General features: G+C 50.3%; 1 protein-coding gene across 1 annotated transcript in view; it reads right to left on the reverse strand.

Annotated features, from left to right (window-relative positions):
• Positions 1-8,382: 8,382 nt before the first annotated feature.
• The window catches only part of LOC132014850 (uncharacterized), a 35,936-nt gene continuing 23,760 nt past the window's right edge, over positions 8,383-20,558 (reverse strand). Inside the window, exons 2-3 of the mRNA XM_059395552.1 lie at positions 11,700-11,744; positions 8,383-9,462 (exon numbers count right to left, since the gene is read on the reverse strand). Of these exons, the coding sequence (XP_059251535.1) occupies positions 8,915-9,462; positions 11,700-11,744 (593 nt within the window). The 3' untranslated portion in view covers positions 8,383-8,914. The remainder of the gene's footprint in view (positions 9,463-11,699; positions 11,745-20,558) is intronic.

Raw genomic sequence — 20,558 nt, forward strand, 5'->3', positions numbered from 1 at the left:
TCCCAGGAGCTTCATATGGAATATGGGACGGAGCGGGGAGGGGGCATGTCACCGTGTCCCGCCCTGCTCTTCTACACGCTGTGTGGAGACCGTTTCTCTTAGAGACCCTCTCTGAAGTTCATCTGGATCCCTGCTCTCATTTGCACATGTTTCTCTCGAGGACAATAACCAAGCCGCCATCCTAGGATCTCTTTCCCGTGAACAAGCTGCTTTTTCTCTTCCTGATGACCCACACCCTCCCCCTCCTTCATTTTCAGATCCGTTTTGCTGGCGGATGAATTCAAGAAACTTCCCCTGGAAGGCTTTGGAAGGCCATTTTTTTCTCTTTCAGCGGAAAGTGACTTCATTCTTTTCTTAGACGTGATTGAGGGGTTTCCTGGTAGGAACGAGATTCAGAGCCATGTTCCTGAAAAGTTCTGAGGGTTGATTGAGATGTGAGGATTAATTCGTGTTCATGGGTCCTTGGTGAGGAGACATCGGGGCCAGCTGGAACCTCTGTTCTCTGTGGGTAACCCGGGAAAGTTGTTCTCTCTAAGCTTTTACGGCTTCTCCTTATCTGATAAGCTAAGAGGCCCTAAATGCCCACCTAGATTTGGGCACCTTTGCATTAACTCACTTGATTCTTGATGGCCTGTCAGGGTGAAGCCTTGCTCTCATTTGGCCCTCGGTAAATATCTGTATCATTTATTTGATGATGTGTTCTTTCTGCTTCCTTTGGTCTCTCTCTAACATCTACTAATTCAATATTAGACCTTCTGGATTAAAATTCTGGCCCTCATCTTTATTCATATAATTCTCGATTTCTGTGCCCTAAATTCTTAAGGATCTCTTCCGACTTTCCTTTGAACCTTATATTGAATAATTAGCAACACACCCCATAACACACATGGTTCTGTGTTAACTCCCAAGAGCTAATTCCTTTTTTCTGGTTGAACCTTTCTAATACCATGTTTCTTTATTTTTGCAAATGTATCAGGTTGTGCCTTCATTTTCTGACAGAAAATGTTAAATGTTTCTTTTATTTCCCTAATTCCCTGTTTCTGTTGGTGGTTCTGCTTAACTCAATTTTTTTTTTTTTTTTATGACACAGGATTTCCACAAATGTCTAGTTGGTTTTGTTGTGTTTTTCCTTTGTAGAATGAGGCAGATAGAGGTTCAGACTAAGGTATTTGGAGCTCACGAGGAAATGTTGCTAAATGAGAAGCAGGAAGGGGAAGAGAGAATTTGGAGGAACATCTCACACGTGGACCTTCCATTAACTGCCCTCTACCAGTTTGAGCCACACTTTCTATGGGAGGCCAGAAAGACTCTCTTAGCACAGAACCCATGGATGTCCCTTGGCTGGGGTGACATCAGCTGAGCAGTCAAGTGAGTCCAGACGCCACTGTGCCCTTTCCTGAGCCCCCTCGTCTAGATACGGCTCTTCCGTTCTGCACCCTTCCAGAGACTCACATTTTCTTCAGGAAGATGGGGTCTTGTTTTAGAGATTTTTATTACCCTCCCACAGCCAGTCGAGTGTTTTGCACAGAGTAGGTCCTTTGAAGGATGGTCACGGAATGGATTAATTAATTAACAACAAGAACTAGGAAGGATTCCATGTTTACTTGTCATTTTTCTGAAATGAAGAATTCTTTGTGCATTATTGCTTTTCACTTAATGGACAAAACTGTTATGTTTAACAGCAGATAGTCTTCTAAAATACAAGGCAGGCATTACAATAGGTACCACAAACATTCTTCTCTCTTTTAAACCAGAGACTGAACTCTCTTTAGGTCCCCAACTCAATAATTAAGTTTAGTAAAAACAGAACAATATAAAGAGTTTACTTTGCTTAAAACAGTACAAACTTTGGAGACAAAACTTTTATAATTTTTAAAAATATTTTATTTATTTATTTGACAGAGATCACAAGGAGGCAGAGAGGCAGGCAGAGAGCGAGGAGGAAGCAGGCTCCCCGCTGAGCAGAGAGCCCGATGCGGGGCTCGATCCCAGGACCCTGGGATCATGACCTGAGCCGAAGGCAGAGGCTTTAACCCACTGAGCCACCCAGGCACCCCAAAACTTTTATAATTTGACATCATACTGAGATTTAATTATCAAGGGCTCCCTAGGTCTGGACAATATGGATAATAAATCTGGGAGACAGAGTACATTTAAAATATTAACCCCCCGTGCTAGCCAGTCTTGAGCACACATTCCAGCGGATCGCTCTACCGGCTGGGGAAAGTAAAGGGCAGAATCGGACACGGAGAGAGGGACATCTTTGCTCAGTCATCTGCACTCCGAGCTCTCAGGGTGTTGGTGGCAGGCCAAGGAACTGAGCCGTTGTGACGGAGCAAGTCTGAGCTGCACAGTGTGCTTTGGAAGGAGACTCTCCATTGCGGACGCTGTCCTGGGTGCCTGGCCCATCCCAGCTCTGGCTGCTGTCCTCCCCCGACGTGCGGGTCAGAGCTGTGACTTCCATCGGCAGAGGCAAGCTCCAGGGCAGCCTTTCAAGAAGGAGCCTTTGCAAAGCCATTCCTGCCTTTCTTCTTATTTTTAAGCAGTAGGTCTGGAGCGGAAAAAAACCTCTCCACGTTCCCCTAAAGTTTTGCCCAATGGAATCACAGACCTCCCTAAATAACTCTTGAAAAAGCCTCACCAGGAGATGAGTTTTGTCTCCTCAATTCAAAACAGAAAGGAGCATCCGGAGCGTCGGAAGCCTCCAGGGAAGAAATTCAATCACCTGCGGAAGCACAGGCACCCGGGCCGGGAAGGAGCCAAGGCTGTGGAGAGGCCAGAAGGCGGCCAGGGATGAGCGGATGGCCAGGGAGGTGACTGCGCTCTCTGGGTTCTCTCTGGCTCGCTTCCCCACTGGTGCCATCTGTGGACCCCACAGTTGGGACCTCAGTGTGCGGAGAGCTGAGTGCCCGTGCGGCCGCTCTCTGGGAGTTGAGTCCCACGGTGGTGGTGGTGAGGAACCCCGCAAATCCCACAGGTGCTCCCAGCAACCGTGGTTCCCAGCCCCGGCCTGTGCTCTGAGCCCCCCACGGCAGTCCTGGTCTTGGAAGAATAGATAATGCCTCTTCTATCATGGAAGCTTTTTGTTTGTTTTGTTTTGCACACATTCAGCTGTGATGGGCGACTCCTGAATTCATAACCACCTCAGAAGGGTCAAGTTTCTCAGTTAGTTATGCACTCAGAAAGACAACTGTGATAAATGACCCAAAAGACCCCGGTCTTAGAAGTCACAGTGGGTAATCATGGAAGTGCTGCGGTCAGAGAGGTATGAAGCACCAAATTAATAGGAGAGAAGCCAGCCCAGGTCAGGAATTACGGCGGGGGTGGGGGGCAGTGAGAGCTGGGGGAGCGGGGGGGGGGTCAAGCAGTCCCTGACTTAGGGGGTTGGCCACCACTGTAGCCTCCTTCGTCCCTAACGCACTTGCCATGGGGTCAAGGAGACAGCTGAGAGCTCCTGCGGGCTAAAGGCACCAGAAAAGGCAAGGACCTGGGCAGATCCTCCCCCCCGCCCCCCCCAGAGCGCCGCAGGACAGCATCGGGGACACACACCTTCCCGCTCTGCGACCACAGCTGGGTGTCACGGGATCTCCCCGCCCACCGTGCTGGTGTCTCCTGCGCTCCGCTCACGTGGTGGCCGTGGGAGTCACGCCGTGTGCAGGACATCACGGATCAACCAGGGGACCACACGGGGCCGTACACCCTTGTCGCGAGGAGCTTCGCCTGCAGCTTTGGGCCTGCACGCTGTCTCCCCGGGCAGAGCTCCGACCGGACTTTGTTAGGACGCGGCCGCGGGGCCCACCTGCTTCTTGAGGGCGGAGCCTGGGATGGCGTCTTGTCCCCGACCCACAGCCATCGGCCCACGGGGTGAACCAGGCAGAGCCAAACAGAATCCGCACATTACTGAAGTGAATAAAAGCCGTGAGAGGGAGGTTTGTGACGGTCGATTTCATAGGTCGGCTCCACAGGCCGTAGGGCGCGGGGCATGGGTGTTTCTGGATGAGGAAAGCAGGGGTGCTCCCCAGTGGGAGTGGGTCTCACCCCCACCGTGAAGGCCGGATGGAAGAAAGGGCTGACTCTGCCGCAGACAAGCGGACACCCCTGCCTGACTGCCTGGAGCTGGCACGCAGCATCTTTCCTGCTTCACACTCAGTGGAAACACGAGATCTCCTTGGGTCTAGAGCCTGCCCTGCTGGACCAGAACCACACCATGGGCTTCCTGGGTCTGCAGCTTGCTGACTACAAATCTTGGGATTTAACCGACTTAATCCCGTAATCACCATGTCCGTCCATGTGTGTACACACACACACACACACACACACACACACACATCCTATTGGTTCTGTGTCTCTGGAAAACCCTAATCCATGGGACTCTCATCCTTTTGCGTTATGGGCTGTGAAAGTGTAGGTTTGGGGCTCATGCTGGCCTCTTTCCTGCCATAGGAAGACAGGCTCCCATTCATTAGTAAGGAAATAGGAGCCCGAGCACGTACACTCTCTACTACCTTCATGTTTTTGTCCGCGTACCTTGGCATCGATCCAGGTGTCACCATGCCCGGGGAGACACCGGTCACCACGGCCAGTCAGGATCCCAGCAGATGCACACGCCACCACCCCAGGGACCTCGCCGTCGGGCTCAGGGGCGCCCCGTTCTCCGTGAGGGGCCTGGAGAACGTGGTCACGAGCGGCTTGGGCTGGTGACACGTACACACCAGTATTAGCCAGACTCCGCTGCCCCGGATGCAAGTTTGGGAGGGAGGTGAGCACGCAGACCCCCCTGCCGCCTGCAGGAATCGTCCTCCCGAGAACCGAACCGCCCTCACTGGCGATCCAGGGGCTTTCTGATGGGGAAGCGTGCCAAGAACCCCGAGCCAGTGCAGACACGGTGCTGCAGAAAGGTCATGGGCAGGATGGGGATGGACAAGAGGGCCACCACCGTGGCCGAACTGTGGCTTCCAGGCTGCTGCCCCAAGGGGAAAGGCAATCTGCTGCCTTTGCTCCTCCCCTCGGAGCCCACCCGCCAAGGGCTCCTCACCGGCCCGGCTCCAGGAGGCTCCACATTGGGAGCAGAACCTGCCTTGTGGGCGGCGTCACCCCTGGGCGGGGGCGGGGAGCAGGCAGGGCGGGGCCCCCCCTACCGGACCCGTGCGGCTCGGCCCTGCCTGGGAAGATGCTGGCCCAGACGTCCCTCCACGGGGCTCATTCTTTCACCTCTTCAAGGGCTGTGAAAACGACAGCTTCTAGAGACATCTGCTGGGGGCCTCGGTTCCCGGTTCCTACCGGAGCCGCCTTACAGGCCTTCCTCACCTGCTGCGGCCTGCCCTAAGTTTTCCCGTGGCCTTGACCCTCCTCACACGCTACGTCCATGTATACACATGCACACACACATGCTCGTGTACACACTGTTGCTAGGAATGCGCTACGTGTACTGCACACGAAATACACCATGTGTGACACACGTACGTCTGTATCACGTGTACACGCACACTACAAAGTTTTATCATGATTTTGTATATAAGATCTTTCTTTTGTTTTTCGCTGGTTGCCTGTCTCCCGCTGGACTGAGGGCAGGGATGTCTAGGCGATGTTACTGGATCCCAGCCCTTCCTGTGGTGCTCGACACAGATTAAGCCTTCAAGGCCCATTTGCGGAATGAGGGACCCAAGGCAGCCTGTGGGGACGTAACCTTCTAAGTCCGAACGGGACACCTCTCCACGTGCATTTCTTTCTTATCAACATGTCACGACCATTGAGTAGTTCCAAACTCTCTGATGAGTTCGGAGGAAATGAAGGAAACAGTAACCCAGGGGCAGATTCTGGCCGTCATGACTGTTGGGACGCCAGGAAGCAGTGGGAATGTCCGTCCTTCCGCCGGCCGGTGGGCCGCTTGTGTCCGCGTCCTTGTCATGTGCCCGGGCTGCACACCCAGTGCCCCATGCACCAGTGCCCACAAGTTGGTATCAAACTGGTAAAACCCTCAAACTTTATATTTTAAAAAATTCATTAGTAAAATAAAGGAATGATGATCGTTTAGTATAATTGTTGTCTTTGTTCATCTTTACAACGAGATGTTGTGGAATCCTCTGGAAACGGCATGATGTTCGTCCCGGGGAGGCTCTGGGCCTCCCTCCTGTGCCGAGCCCGTGGTGCAGGAGCATCCAGGGTCCCCATCCTGCTGGACAGGCCGGCTCACATGCCCCAGACGAGCCTGTGGAAATGCAAACGGACCGTGTGAATAGTTCACGGGACTCATTTTACTGAACTACCTTCAACCAACTGGCCAAAGGTCTGAAGGTGTTTGCTAAGCCTGGAAGCGGAGGGAAATAAATTGTGCCCATAAAACCACACAAAGGGCAATGCGTGTGCATGTGTCTGTGTCATACCGTGTGGTGTGTGTGACACGCATGTGGTATGTAGTCATCGTGTGTGTTTAGAGCATGTCGTGTCCTAGGTGCCGTGTGTGTGGCGTCGTAGAGCATGTGTCCTGTGTGTGTAGAGTGCGTGGTGTGTGGATGTGTGTTTGGTGTGTGTGCAGCATGCGTGTGACCGCACGTGGCGGGGAGTGTGCGTGGAAGGGGACCATGGAGGCCAGGCGCCATCTGGCCTCCGAGCAGCCAGCTCACAGGTGGAGACGCTCCCTGCTCGAGCCTTGGCATTGGGCCGCAGCCGGCCCACCTGTGCATGGGGCGAGCTAGTGCCAGAGGGGACAGGCTTGGCCATGCACAGACGGCCTCACAGGTGGTCAGCAGCGCAGCACTTTGCAAAACAAGCTTACAGGGAGGCGTCCAGCAGAGACGTGGGCAGGCAGAACAACCCGGGATAGAAACATGGGGCGCCTCCAACCTGGGGCCCGTGTTCTCCCAGCTGGTCCGCAACCCCAAGTCCACACACCCTGCCTGGCTCCCCCAACCCTTGGGACAGGCCCCATAAGTCTGTCCACCCTCGTGCCCCCCCCATCCCAACCGAACATCCTGCACTCCCAGGTCTGAATTTCCACTTCATCTGGACTTTTCCGGTGACCTCCCCAATCCCACCTGTGCTCAAGGCCAAGGCTGGTGTCCCCTCTGCCACCTAAAGCTGCGCAGTGGGAGGACTTTTCTGTGCTTCCACTGGCAGACTCTCCCTGCTGCCCTTAGGTGCATACCGGGGGACACGACAGGCGTCTGCCCTATGACCCACTGTCTCGCCTCCCTGGTTACAGAAGGAACGTCGGGGAAGGGAGTTAAGCCTCTAAGTGTTTCTATGGCCCCACAGCTCCTCCGAGCCGAGTGCTGAGCCTGCAGGGGCAGCGGAGTGTGCGGGAAGACATCCATTCGTCCTCAAAGCCCACAGCAGCTCGAGCAGTAGGCCAGTCCTCTCCCAGGGTCCCTGGGGGCCGCCAGGCCAGGGAGTCCCCCACGCAGCAGATCACCCCACCTGGGCCTGGAGAACCTGGTGCCCCGGGCTTGTTTGCCCACAAGCCACACAAGCGAACAACACTCTGGGAGGCTCGTCGCCCTGTCGTCCTGGAAAGTTGCGTCCACAGAAGGGAAACGTGCTGATGGAGGGCGATCGGAGGTCCCAGGTGATCGTGGGACAGGAGGCTTGGCGGGGTGTCAGGGGGAGTCAGACTGAGGTTCCACCAGCTTCGAGAACCATCACAGAGAGAGGGCCCCAGGCCGGGGGCTCAGTGGGAGAGGGAGTCTCACGCTGCATCATGTCAGCAGCCAGGAGCAGCGGTGTGGGCGGCACCTCGAGGGGACGTCGGTACGGGAATAAGGGGGAGCTGCCTGCAAAGGACGAGCCTTGAGGGAGGTGCTCCCTGAGACCGGAGTGCACGACCCCTCAGGGAGATGGGGAAGGACTCCTGGTCTGGAGGGAGACATGACGGCTAAGATGCTGGAGATCCGTGACTCTGCCCCTCCCCCGCCGCCGATGCCAGGGCACAGGAGCCCAAGTGACCGCTGCAGAGCCGAGCCTGAAGGTGGCACCGGCACTTCCCCACACTGGCATTGTCTGGGTTCCTGATCCTGAGGTCCCGAACTGTGGCCACGGCGGCTGGCCCCACAGTGAACTCACACGGAGTTTGAGAGTTCACCGCACACCCAGCCCACGTTGCTCTCCCAGAGCTGGGTGTTGGAGGTCACGGTGATCAGAATCAGGTACCGTGTGGAAATCAGCGTAGGAGAAGGGACAGACCCACCTCACTCTGTGGGGAAAGGCCCAAAGTGCCAACACCCCAAACTGAGTAATTATGGCTGAGGATAATAGCAACAGTGTCATTTTTCTGTGTGTGTGTGTGTGTGAGAGAGAGAGAGAGAGAGAGAGAGAGAGAGAGACTCGGTCAAATAGATACTAAGTAATCAAGACATAAATCCTTAATAAATTATTTATTAATAAATGGAACTGTTGGTTATTTCTTTTGGCCTAAGGGGTCCATGAAATGTACTGAGACTCAAGGGGTGCCCTCCAGGGCTTGGGAAATGCTGCCACATTTCAGGAGGAGGTCGCTGTGGCTAATCCTTCCCTTGGCCAAATTACAGATTTCTTCCAACTGTACTTTTTCTCCAGAAAGGCCCTCTCCGGAGAAATCGGGGCAGGGAAGGGGAGGTGGGGTCATGTCACGGTGAGAGAAGCAAACGTGTTCGGCACCGACTCCCCAGCATGTCCCCGCAGCCCTTCTCCATGAAGGAGCCGACCCTTCACTGCTTGGGACATTCACGCCTCAATTCCCACCTGCACCTGCTTTCCTCCCCGCCTGGGCTGACATGCCGGACTGAGGGAGCTCTGCTACGGGCGGACCGTGGGAGGCGGTGGGGTCTTTGACGGTGATGAGGTGACAAGGATGGAGCCCTTGCGCGTGCGATTGATGCCCTTACAGAGGAGACACAGAGGGCTTCCTCCCCCTTCTATCATGTGCGGAGAAGACTGCCGTCTATGAGCCAGGAGCAGGCCTCGCCAGACTGCACAGCACCTCCACCGCCAGGAGCACGAGAAGTAAGGGCTTGTTGTTCACACCGCCTAGTCGCAACTCGAACAAACACAAGCGCCTCCAATGCACAGGGCGAGTGAGATTCTGGGGATACGAAGAACAACTCCCCAAGTTCGAGACAAAACAATGCCCTGGGCTGGGGCATCCTGATATGGGCGTGGGTCTCCGCCTTCTCTGCCTGGCACTTGCGCTCATGCGGCCACAGGCTTCTGCTCTCCAGGCCTCCCACGGCCTCCCCCACTGCTGTTCAGAAACTGCTCTTGCTGGAGGCCGGGCTGCCGCTCTGCACCGCGCCCCGCCCCCATGTTCAAGGGCGTGAGCAGCCTGGAGCGTGGACGGGGCCATCCCGCTCGGCGCAAGTCCGTCTCGCAGGCGTCCTGTTGGTGAAACAGCCGGGATAATGGGGACATTCAAAGCATGTTCCTGCAGGGCGTCGGGTTCCACGTGCGCCTGCCTCTTCCAGTTCCATCCTCCCATCCACGAGTCCAAACCTGGAGGCGAGCAGTGGACAGAGACAACTGGTATAAAGAAAAGCACACTTGCAAACTGAAAACCAGAGCCTGAGCTCGGTGTGGCTTTTTGTCCCGCAAAGCAACTAGCCTGTTCTCAAAACAACACATTAGGAAGTGACGTCCTGGGCCGCTTGTTACATGCTGTCCTCAGGGACCTCCTCTGAACTAGCAGGGCCTCGTGGACTGGGACTGAAGCCTCATGTTCTGCACGATCTGCCTCGGTGAGCCCAGGAGGCAGACAGATGTGCAGCCGACCGTCTACACCAGCGGGCCCAGCTGAGGCAGTGAGTGGAGCTGCTGTTGGAGAAGCCCTGCTTGGGAGACACCCCTAGAGCCAGAACCCTGAACTAGGGGCTGGAGAGTCCCCTAAACCCCGGCCCTTGAGAGAAGATGCCACACCCGTCACTGGCACGGGAGCCGAAAGCTGACGGGGACTTTACATCTCTAGGTATTTCCTGATTATACTTGTAACTTGCACACCCTGTCCAGAGTCTCCCACGGTGACCAGTGGGCTCTGAACGCGTGTGGACTCAGCACTGTCACAGGCCGCAGCAGTGATGGCAGTGCCCCCAGGCAGACGCCCACAAACACACCGACAGCCCCCGGCAAGGTGCTCTCCTCCGCCTGCTTCCTGGAGAGGCTCCCTCGGCTTGCTCCCAACCAGCACACCGCACGGCAGGCTGTTCTGTGACTTCGGCGACTGCGCCAACAGCATCTCCCAGTAGGGGCTGGTTTCTGTCCCTGCTCCTCCTGAACACTGGCCCCAACACCCCCCACACACACTGCAGTGACCCCGGGGTCTCCCGGTGCAGAGCGCACTTGCGGGGAGAGAGACAGAGCCGGGTTTGAAGGCACAGACTCTCAACACTTCGCAGGACTCGGAAGCTGGCCACCTGCTCCCTCCTCCCTCACTGTGTGTGACCACAGAGGCCACCAGTCACAAGGGCACTGAGTCCTCTGAACTCACACTGGGGAAGGAACGAAGCGGCGGGGACAAGGGGGCCGGCAAAGCCAGGGGAGCCTGGGGCTCTGACTGCAGGGTACTGTGTCTTCAGTCGTGGCCGTGAGTGCTGTCATGCGCTGACCTGTATCCCCCAAAAGTCATGTGTTGAACCCTAACCCCAGGACTTCAGAATTCAACTGTATTTGGAGACGGGTGTTTAAAGAGTTGATTGAGTTAAAATGAGGTCAGGAGGGTGGCCCCGATCCAATCTGACAGGTGTCCTTATAAGAAGAGGAGGCCAGGACACAGACACACGGAGAGATGAGTGTGTGGGGACACAGGGAGAAGACAACGTCACAGGGAAAGAGGCCCCGGGAGGAGCAAGGCCTGCCCACACCTGGATCTCTGACTCCCAGCCTCCGGAAGTCTGGCCTCCCCTCGCAAGCACCTGGGGCTGGGGCACCCCAATAGGGTGCTGGTCTCTGCCTTCTCTTTCTAGCTCCTGTGCTCATGCGGCCACAGGCTTCTGCTCTCCAGGCCTCCCACCGCACCCAGGCCAGCTTGCTTGCGAAGAAAATTAAGCTCTACAACCGCTGGAAATTCTCTCCGCGTGATAAAGGAGATTCCAGGCAGGGCCACAGGTCTTTCAGGAATGTTCCTGAGGTCTGAGGTGACTAAGTGACCTTTTTTTCCCAAGATAGGTGTGTCTTGTTCCTATGGCTCTGGCAAGGTGATCAAGAACGTCTCCTTTCACGCTCCCACCCTGGTTTGGATAATAAATTATTTGACAATGTTATTCTACATACTTTTGCCTACAGGTGCTTCTAAGGACCAGTTCCTAAGTTAATAATGAACAGGAACCTCACTGTCTGCGCTCACCGAATGCCAACACTCGGTCTCTCAGCGGGCGTGGTATGGGACATCGACCCATACCATTTAGAAACTCTGCTTTCCAACATGCCGTTAGGTCTGCTATCGCAACTGAGGTTCATGCAAGTCCTCTACGACCAAGAAGACAAATCCCTCTTTTCTAGAAGAAGATTCTAGAACGAGAACATAGAGTCCTTCTAAAGTCATTGGGGTCTTCAGTCACACAGTAGCAGGGTCCACATGGAATTTTTTGCCTCTTCCACACTTTCAGAATAGTTAGCATTAATTCGTCTTCCTTTGCAGGGTGCGTGGGAGGCAGAGGGAATCAGTGTTTTCTTGTTTTGTTGGTTGGTATTACATATTTGAAAATAAATGATGGGAAACCCAAGATAGCAGCTCTCACCCCGATAGACTCTGAGGTAGGAGGATGACTTCTCCTCTTCTTCTCCTAGAAAACAAAGGAAGAAGAAAATCCACATTTCTCTGAAGCATGAGACCAGACCCAGAATTTACCGATTTTTCCCTTTGCCTCCTGTCTCACGCCTGGTTTTACATCTTGATGCCCTATGGACCATGCACCTGAACCTTGATCCGTTTGGGCCTCTGAACAAAAGAACATAGACTGGGTGGCATAGAAACAACAGAATTTGACTTCTCACAGTTCTGGAAGCCACAAGGTCCATGATCAACAGATTTGATGTCTGAGGAGGACCCGCTTCTTGGTTCACAGACACCTTCCTTCTGTGTGCCCACGTGAGGCAGGAGCAAGGGAACTTTCCTGGACCTCAATAATACGGCCTCTGATTCCACTGATGAGGGCTCTGTCCTCACAACCTAATCACGTCCCAAAGGGCTCACCTCGAAATACCATCACTGGGTCTTAGCTTCTCGGCACAGAAATTCTGGGGGGTTGAACATATTCAGTTCACAGCAGACTCTGCAGCGTCCTGTTGGAGAGCTGAAAGCCCTTAACGGCGCCATCCTGCCATGGGCCCTCTGCCATGTCCATTTTCAGAGGGATGAGTAAGGTCAGTTTACATTAACTCCAAGTTAAAGAAGGAGCCCTGAATGAAGGGTTAGAGATGGGGTGGCAGGCACGGGTCACTGATGTGCTCTACCTGACGAGGCTGTGAAGCCAGGAGAGACAACAGCTGTGTCACCTTGGTGATGAATGGCCCACGAGCGCTCAGACATGGAAGCCAGCTGGCAGGAGACACGGCCTTTGACAATAGTGATTAATAATTACTGGAAGGAAAGCAGTCTCTAGAATGAGGAACATAATGTTGTAATGAAGTATCAGGTACCTATGAACTTAACTAGGCACTGAACAACAAGGCTCTCCAGAAACGGGTGGAAAATCTTCAAGACCAACAAACAGAAGTGAGAAGGTAATAGGATGGTGTCAACGGAAGAAACTGAATTCAAGTTACAGCAACAAGGTGTGTTATGTAAAAATTATAACAGCTTTATGACAGTGTGATTTAAGCCCATCTTAACCACTGCAAGTGTAGAAGCCAACAATTTTATTACATTTGTAGCTGAGACATTATTACTATAATGCAGCTTGAAAATGTTCCCATCATCCCTAAAAATTTCCTGTGTGTGTATTTGCAGTTGATCAGCACTCCCATCCCCTTAACCACGAATCTGCCCTCCGGCTCTGCAAATTTACACTTAATAAGGAGACTTCGTGCCGGGCTTCCTTCAATTAGCCTGACATTTTTGAGGCTCATCCATGTTGTAGTATGTTCCCATAATACATTCCTGTTTATTAACAAATAGCACTCCATTATATGATTATACCAGTTGATAGACATTTGGGTTGTTTCTATTTGGGGATATCATGAATAATGTGGCAAAGAACATTCATGTACACAAGTCTTTGTGAAGACATACATTTTTATTTCTCTCAAGTAAATTCCTAGAAATCTAATGGGAATTTTAATGGGTGTGAAGAGGTTTTAATTTCATTTCCCTCATGAATGATGGTGCTCAGCCCCTTTCCATGTGCTTATGAGTCATTTATGTGTTGTCTTTAGAGAAATGACTACCAGAGTTTTTGGACCATTTTTAAATTGGGTTGTTTTTTGTTATAATTGAGTTGTAAGTGTTCTTTATATATTATGTATACCAATCCTTTATCAGAGAGATGATTTGTAAATATTTTCTCATGACTTATGTTTTAACTTTCTTAATGTTGTATTTAAAAGTACAAAGTACAAAAATCTTGTAAAAATTGTAAGTTTTTAAATTTAAGAACAGCTGCCAGCTGTTGCTAGTCTCTATGTTGTCTTGCTGTCCTAAGTTTGGTTCCTTAGCTTTTTCTTTACCAAAGTAAACAATTTCCTCTATTAAATTCCTTTTGGTTAAGACAGGTGGGGGCACCTGGGTGGGTCAGTCAGTTACGCATCTGTCCTGGGAGCAAGCCCTACTTTGAGCTCCCTGATCGGTGGGGAGTCTGCTTCGCCCTCTCCCTTTGCCCCTCCCCCTGCTTGTACTCTCTCTATCTCTCAAATATATAATTAAAATCTTTAAAAATAAATAAAATAGATAAATAAAATTAATTAATTTATCTAAAATTTAATTAATTTATCTTAAAAAAGTGACAGGTGTTTTCTCTTTTTCCAGCTGGACCTTGACTAACACACCTTTCAAGTTCTGATATTTGATTTGCTAATGATAATATACCTCTCTCTGTTAGGAATGATCTCTCCAATCGCTTATGCCTTCCACTCACCTCATCCCAGGCCCCCCACACCCTTTGCCAAGCAAACTTATTCATTATTCAGATTTCAGATCAAAGGGCATTTTCTTCCCATGTCTTTTCTGACACCCAGTCTAAGTCTGATTTCTTACTTTTCCATAAATGTTAGCTCCACGAGAGGACTCATTACATTCCCCATCACTCAGCACAATGCCTGGCACGCAGAAGCTCGATAAATCAGTTTTTATGCATGAATATGGCAATAGTTCACTGGGCCACTGAACCCATTACTTCATAATATTTAAGAAAATCAGAATGATGGAAGGAGGTATTGAGACAAGAAAAGCTGATAATTCTCTTTAATGAAGTAAAAGGAACCCTCTCAGGGCCAGACTGTTCTCATGTTAGTTGATTAATAATAGCCTCTGGAAAGCCTGGATGACAGAAATGCTGAAGGACGTGGGACTCTGGGAATCAGAGGAGAGGAGCCCCTCAAAAGCATGGCAGTGAGCCTTGCTCCCACTGTGGATAGAATAAGACAGGGAAGAGAGTGTCCATTGGCAGACATGTTAAGTGGTTCCCCTGGTATCTAGAATATGCCTCGGTTATGGTCTGAATGTATGTCTTCCCCCAAATGCATGTGGAAACCCTACCCCAAGTGTGGCTGCATTTGAAGGAAGAAAGTCATTAGGAGTGAATGAGGTCATGAGGATGGGGGATCGGATCCGAAAAGATTAGTAAGAAGAGGCAGCAGAGAGTGAGCTTACCCCCTCCCCACTCCTGTGTGCACACACTCCACAAAGGCCATGTGAGGAGAGAAAGAATGTGGCTGAATATGAGCCAAAAGAGAGCTCTCACCAGAAACTGAATCAGCCAGAACTTTGATCTTGGACTTCTTGCCTCCAGAACTTGAAGAAATTTCTGTTGTTCCAGCTGCCCAGCTTACGGTCTTTTATGGTGGTCAAAGCTGACCAAGGCTGCCTCCCTTTCCCCCAACCTTCAGGAAATTCCATTATAGACAAAGCTTGGACTCAGAAAGGGAGGGAGTCTGTGTCTCTGCTTGAGTGACAAAGTGAGGATTAGTGAGGGGTGCATATGTGGTTTTCTCCCTTTGGTATTAAGTTGGAAGTGGGAGCAAAAATTGGCCAGTTGTTTCAGGGGTTGTCGTCTGGGGTCCCAAGTGAGTCACTAGAGATAGTGCTCTGACTTCCTGCGAGTGTGACTCATGGGTGGTAGGCTGGATTCCTGGTCAGGCCACTGTGGATTATGAGCTAATTTACTGAATGGCTGCTAGAGAGTGGGTCGGGGTTCTAATTTTGTATGTGGCATGGCAATTGTTCACAGGTATTCAATCTCTCAATGCCAAAAGAGCTATTGTTGGGGACTTTGCTTTGGTCCAACTTCTTTGGCCTTGGGTGGGCAAGGGCTCCTTAAATCAGTCATTTTTTCATTTTGGTTTTTTTTTTAATGTTTTTTATTATGTTATGTTAGTCAACATACAGTACGTCATTAGTTTTTGATGCAGTGTTCCATGATTCATTGTTTATGCACCACACCCAGTGCTCCATGCAATCTGTGCCCTCTATAATACCCGTCACTGGGCCAACCCATGCCCTCACCCTCCTCCCCTCTAAAACCCTCAGTTTGTTTCCCGGAGTCCACAGTCTATCATCGTTCATATCCCCCTCCAATTTCCCCCAATTCATTTTTCCCTTCCTTCTCCTAATGACCTCCATGTTATTCCTTATGCTCCACAAATAAGTGAAACCATATGATAATTGACTCTCTCTGCTTGACTTATTTCACTCAGCATAATCTCTTCCAGTCCCGTCCATGTTGCTACAAAAGTTGGGTATTCATCCTTTCTGATGGAGGCATAATACTCTATTGTGTATATGGACCACATCTTCCTTATCCATTCGTCTGTTGAAGGCATCTTGGTTCTTTCCACAGTTTGGCAACTGTGGCCATTGCTGCTATGAATGTTGCGGTATAGATGGCCCTTCTTTTCACGACATCTATATCTTTGGGGTAAATACCCAGTAGCTCAATTGCAGGGTCAAAGGAAAGCTCTATTTTTTATTTCTTAAGGAATCTCCACGCTGTTCTCTGAAGTGGCTGCACCAACCTGCATTCCCACCAACAGTGTAAGAGGGTTCCCCTTTCTCCACATCTCTCCAACACACGTTGTTTCCTGTCCTGTTAGTTTTGGCCATTCTAACTGGTGTAAGGTGGTATCTCAATGTGGTTTTGATTTGAGTCTCCCTGATGGCTAGTGATGATGAACATTTTTTTCATGTGTCTGTTAGCCATTTGTATGTCTTCATTGGAGAAGTGTCTGTTCACGCTTTCTGACCATTTTTTTACTTGATTATCTGTTTTTTGAGTGATGAGTTTGAGTTTTTGATAGATCTTGGCTATCGGCCCTTTGTCTGTGGTATCATTTGCGAAGATCTCCCATTCCATGGGCTGCTTCTTTGTTGGTAGCTTTCAGCCAACACTGCATATTGGGCTAACCTGGGAGGTGAAAGAAAACACCAATTTGCAGGGCCTACCCTGGGCTGATTAAATTAAAATCCCTGGATTTTAATCCAGGAGTATGGCTCAGACTTCAGAGGTTCTAAAACCTCTCAAGTGATCCTAATTTACAGGCAGGAGTAAGAGCCACTGCTCTGAAGGCCAAAAACAGACGCTGAGTTAGAAAAGAGTTTCTCAAAGTTAATGTGCAAACAAACCACTTGGGGATTTTTTTCTAACAGGCTGATTCTAATGAAGGGCGGGACATTGATTCTGCATTTCTAACAACCTCCCTGGTGACGCTGACTCTGTTGGTCACTCTACATAGCAAGGAAGCAGCATTAGGCTCAAAGAAGAAATCAGTAAAAGAAAACTACGGATGGATCTACATCCCCTCCAGAACAGTCTACCGAGAGTTGCTGTTACCAGTGAGATGTTATAGAGAAGTCAACAGTGGTGCATCAGCAGATCTGAGTTCCATCTTTGGAGACATAATAAACTCTGTATCATCTTGAGTAACTTGTATAAGCATTTCAAGCTTTAGCTTTCTGATAAAGTACATAAGTCGCTTATAACAGATAATCAGAGAATAAAAAGAATGGTAATTAGTACTTTAATGCTTGCTACGTGCATCCAGTATGCCAGGATTTTACTATAAGAAGTATTTAGGGTAATGAATGCAACATCAGTAGTGTTCCCAGATTAAATACAGGACACCTAGTTACACTTTAATTCCAGAGCAACAACAAGTTAATGTTGAAATTAACTATGCCCCATGCAGTAATTGGGACATACCTTTACTAAGAATGGATTCATAACTTAATAGATCATCTTATACTTTTATCTGTTAATTCAAGCAACCCAAAGAGGTCTTACACCCATTTTAAAAAGACTTATTCCAAGATGACCCAGCCAATTAGCAGAGGACTTGGTATTGGAAGGCACAGAGTTTCCCTTAAAGCCCAGACTCTGCTGCTAGGCTCAACCCCTTCAATTGCTAACACTGGTTAAGGCTTAGACACATGCCCATGGGACAGGGGACAGTGGTCTATGGCTGGTCAACCTCTGCTCCTGTTTCCTCAACAATGACTAGGTTGGGCCTCTTTTCTGTCGAAATTGGGGACTGGGTATCACTCTGTCTCTCTCTAGTCCTCTGCCTGCAGGATCTGATGTGGAACCCTCTCTTCTCCAGATTTTCGCTGTAGGCCAAGTACAACGTGATCCTCGTTGTTGGGGTAATTTTTACTTCAAGTCTGGAATGCAGTTTTTCCTTGAGTTTGTTTCCTTTAAGAGACGTGTGTCTTCTGTTGCACAGAAGAAACACAGGAGGCTGACCTTGCTTTGCGAAGCCATATCCAGCGTTGGTTCCTCCTCACTTTCAGCGCCCCAACCCTCACACCACCCGAAAGAATCCCTACCTCCCAACAGAAATGCCTCAAGGACCTTCTTCCTCATTCCCTCCCACTATGCCTCACTCCTCCCCTGATTCTAGCATAGACATCGACCTGACCCGCAGGTCCCGTTTCTTCCTGCTAAAATAACGGGTATAAAATAACCCATGGTCTGGAGGCAAGAAAGATCCAACCCCCTTTTGGAAATTTCTCCCTTCTAAGACCTTCTATGATTGGCTGGTCCCTTATAACAACCCCAGCTAGGATGCCCTCTCTGCATCTTCCCTTGGTAGTGGAGGATCTCAGGGCAATACAGGTTGCTTTAGGAGAGGTCTTTCTTTCCAGTAATCTCAAACAAACATTTCTGCAACCATCTCCGAGTCTGGAAGAAAAAGGCCAATCAGCTTTGGACTCAGTGTCCAGGGTCTTCCTAGCATGGCTTCCTGATCTGACCTTGCCTAATGCTTTTAATAAATGCACTTTTGGCCTTTTCCCATTCTGGGGGTGGGCTGCGGCCACATGTTTATGAAAGTGTTTTGTAAACTCTGAACCACCCTTGTATCTAAGCGTTGTTGGCTGGATCTCTGTCCAGCTGCATTGAGACAGCCAGTCTCAGCTCTCTCCCATTGGAACAAAAAAGTAAACACATGGGTAGAGAGAGCAGAAAGTTTGGAGGCAGAAACACAAGTCGATGCCTTTCTCTTTTGCCTTGGTAATGAAGAACCAAGGACCAAGGAAGATACAATCAGTTAACAGAAGTCAAGAAGTTTTCACAAGGCCATAAGAGGATTGCTGTAATTTAAGAAGTTTTTTGTATTCTACATTGTGCTTCATTTTTAAGATGTCTCAGAACTGCATCAGTCCCAGAGGAAGTATAAATTCTAGTCAGGATACAAGAAATAAACTAAGATAATGGGCAAAATAAAAGTTTTACAAGCTTGGTATCTCAGCCTTAGGGGATGATAAGAAATGTTTGCCTTCTCAAATCTTTTCTGTTTCCAAATCTTCTCCAGTGGATGTATTTATCAATGTGTCTATCTGAAATAAAGATGGGCTTCTAGAACTGGATATTAATTTTTCAAGATCCAGGTTCGAGTTTTATGTCCTCCACAAACATGTCCAATCAAATTCAACCCACAGTGATTCTTCAGGCTTGGGACGTTATGCAGTAACCGTGTCTGCATCTCAAGTTATCTCACTCAACGCGAGTCTATATTTTATTTGCCATAAGCTATTTGAGAGTAGAAATTATACCTTACTTTTCCTTTTTATCGTAGATATATAAGGTATACCATGTGATGACGGCACATACATGTACATCATAAAATAATCAGCACAGTCATGGCAAACAACCCTCCCACCACCCCACAGAGCTACTTTTCGTGGGTGTGAGAACAGGTACACAATGCGGAGCGTTGCCTACAGTCTCCACGCCGCCCATTAGGTCTCCGGAACGCATTCACCTCACACAACTGAAATCCTATACCCCGGACCGACATGCCCCAGGTCTTCCTCCCCCCACAGCCCCTGACAAACACCATGTTCTTCTCCGCTTCTCCAAGTTTGGCCGCAGTAGATCCCGTAGATGAGATCACTCAGTGTCTGTCTGTATGGGTCTGGCTTCTTTCGCTTAGAATATCGTCCTCCAGGTCCACACCTGTGACACAAACGCTGGGACCTCTGTTTAAAGGCCAGATCCACAGTCTGTACACACCAGTTTTCTTTTTCTTTTTTCAAATGTTTTATTTATTTAACAGATAGAGATCACAAGCAGGTAGAGCAGCAGGCAGGGGCGGGGGGAGAAGCAGGCTTCCCGCTGAGCAGGGAGCCCGATGTGGGGCTCCATCCCAGGACCCTGAGATCATGACCTGAGCCGAAGGCAGAGGCTTAACCCACGGAGCCTCCCAGGCGCCCCCCGTCACTGAGAGACATTTAGGTTGCTTCCATAGCTCCGTCATTGGGAAGAATGTTGTGAACACAGGAGCACAGGTAATGTCTGAGACCCTGATTCCATTTCCTTTGGATAAATACCCAGAAGCAGGATTGCTGGACCGTACGGTATTTCTATTTTTGATGTTTTTGAGGAAAGCCCATCCTATTATACTCTTTTTAATCATAAGACACTTATTCTTTTTTTCCCCCAAAAGAAGCACCCGCGCTGGTGCGGTTTATTTGCAGCTCCCTGGTGACGGACATCGCGTTCTTCAGTGCTCGCGTCGCTCCAAGGACCGTGGAGCGGGTAGAGCAGTCACAGGTGCTTCAGGAGCTTTGCTGGTGTGAACTAATGATGTGCGGGGTCCCCTTTAGTCCAGAGCTGTCTGCTCACCTGGGCCCAGGACAGAGTCAGGGGTCCCGGGTCCCCCGGTCACACCATGTGGTGTTCTGGATGGACACTGGGCTGACCGGTCCAGGCGAGCAGACCTTGCTGTAAAGCGTCGGACTGAGAGTATGACCGGCATACGGAGCTGGTTCCTTCCAGCGCCCACTTACTGAGGCTGACTTTGGTGCTGGGATCTCAGGAAACAGGGAAGTACAGGGAGGAGCATGTGACCCCCAAAGCCCAGATTCTCTCTGTGCCCTCTCATCAGAAGCCAAATTAGGAAGGACAAGCAGATGGAGCCCGGCAGCCGGGAAGGGCGGCAGAAAAGCA

This window comes from Mustela nigripes, chromosome 4, assembly GCF_022355385.1.
Source record: "Mustela nigripes isolate SB6536 chromosome 4, MUSNIG.SB6536, whole genome shotgun sequence".
NCBI lineage: Eukaryota > Metazoa > Chordata > Mammalia > Carnivora > Mustelidae > Mustela > Mustela nigripes.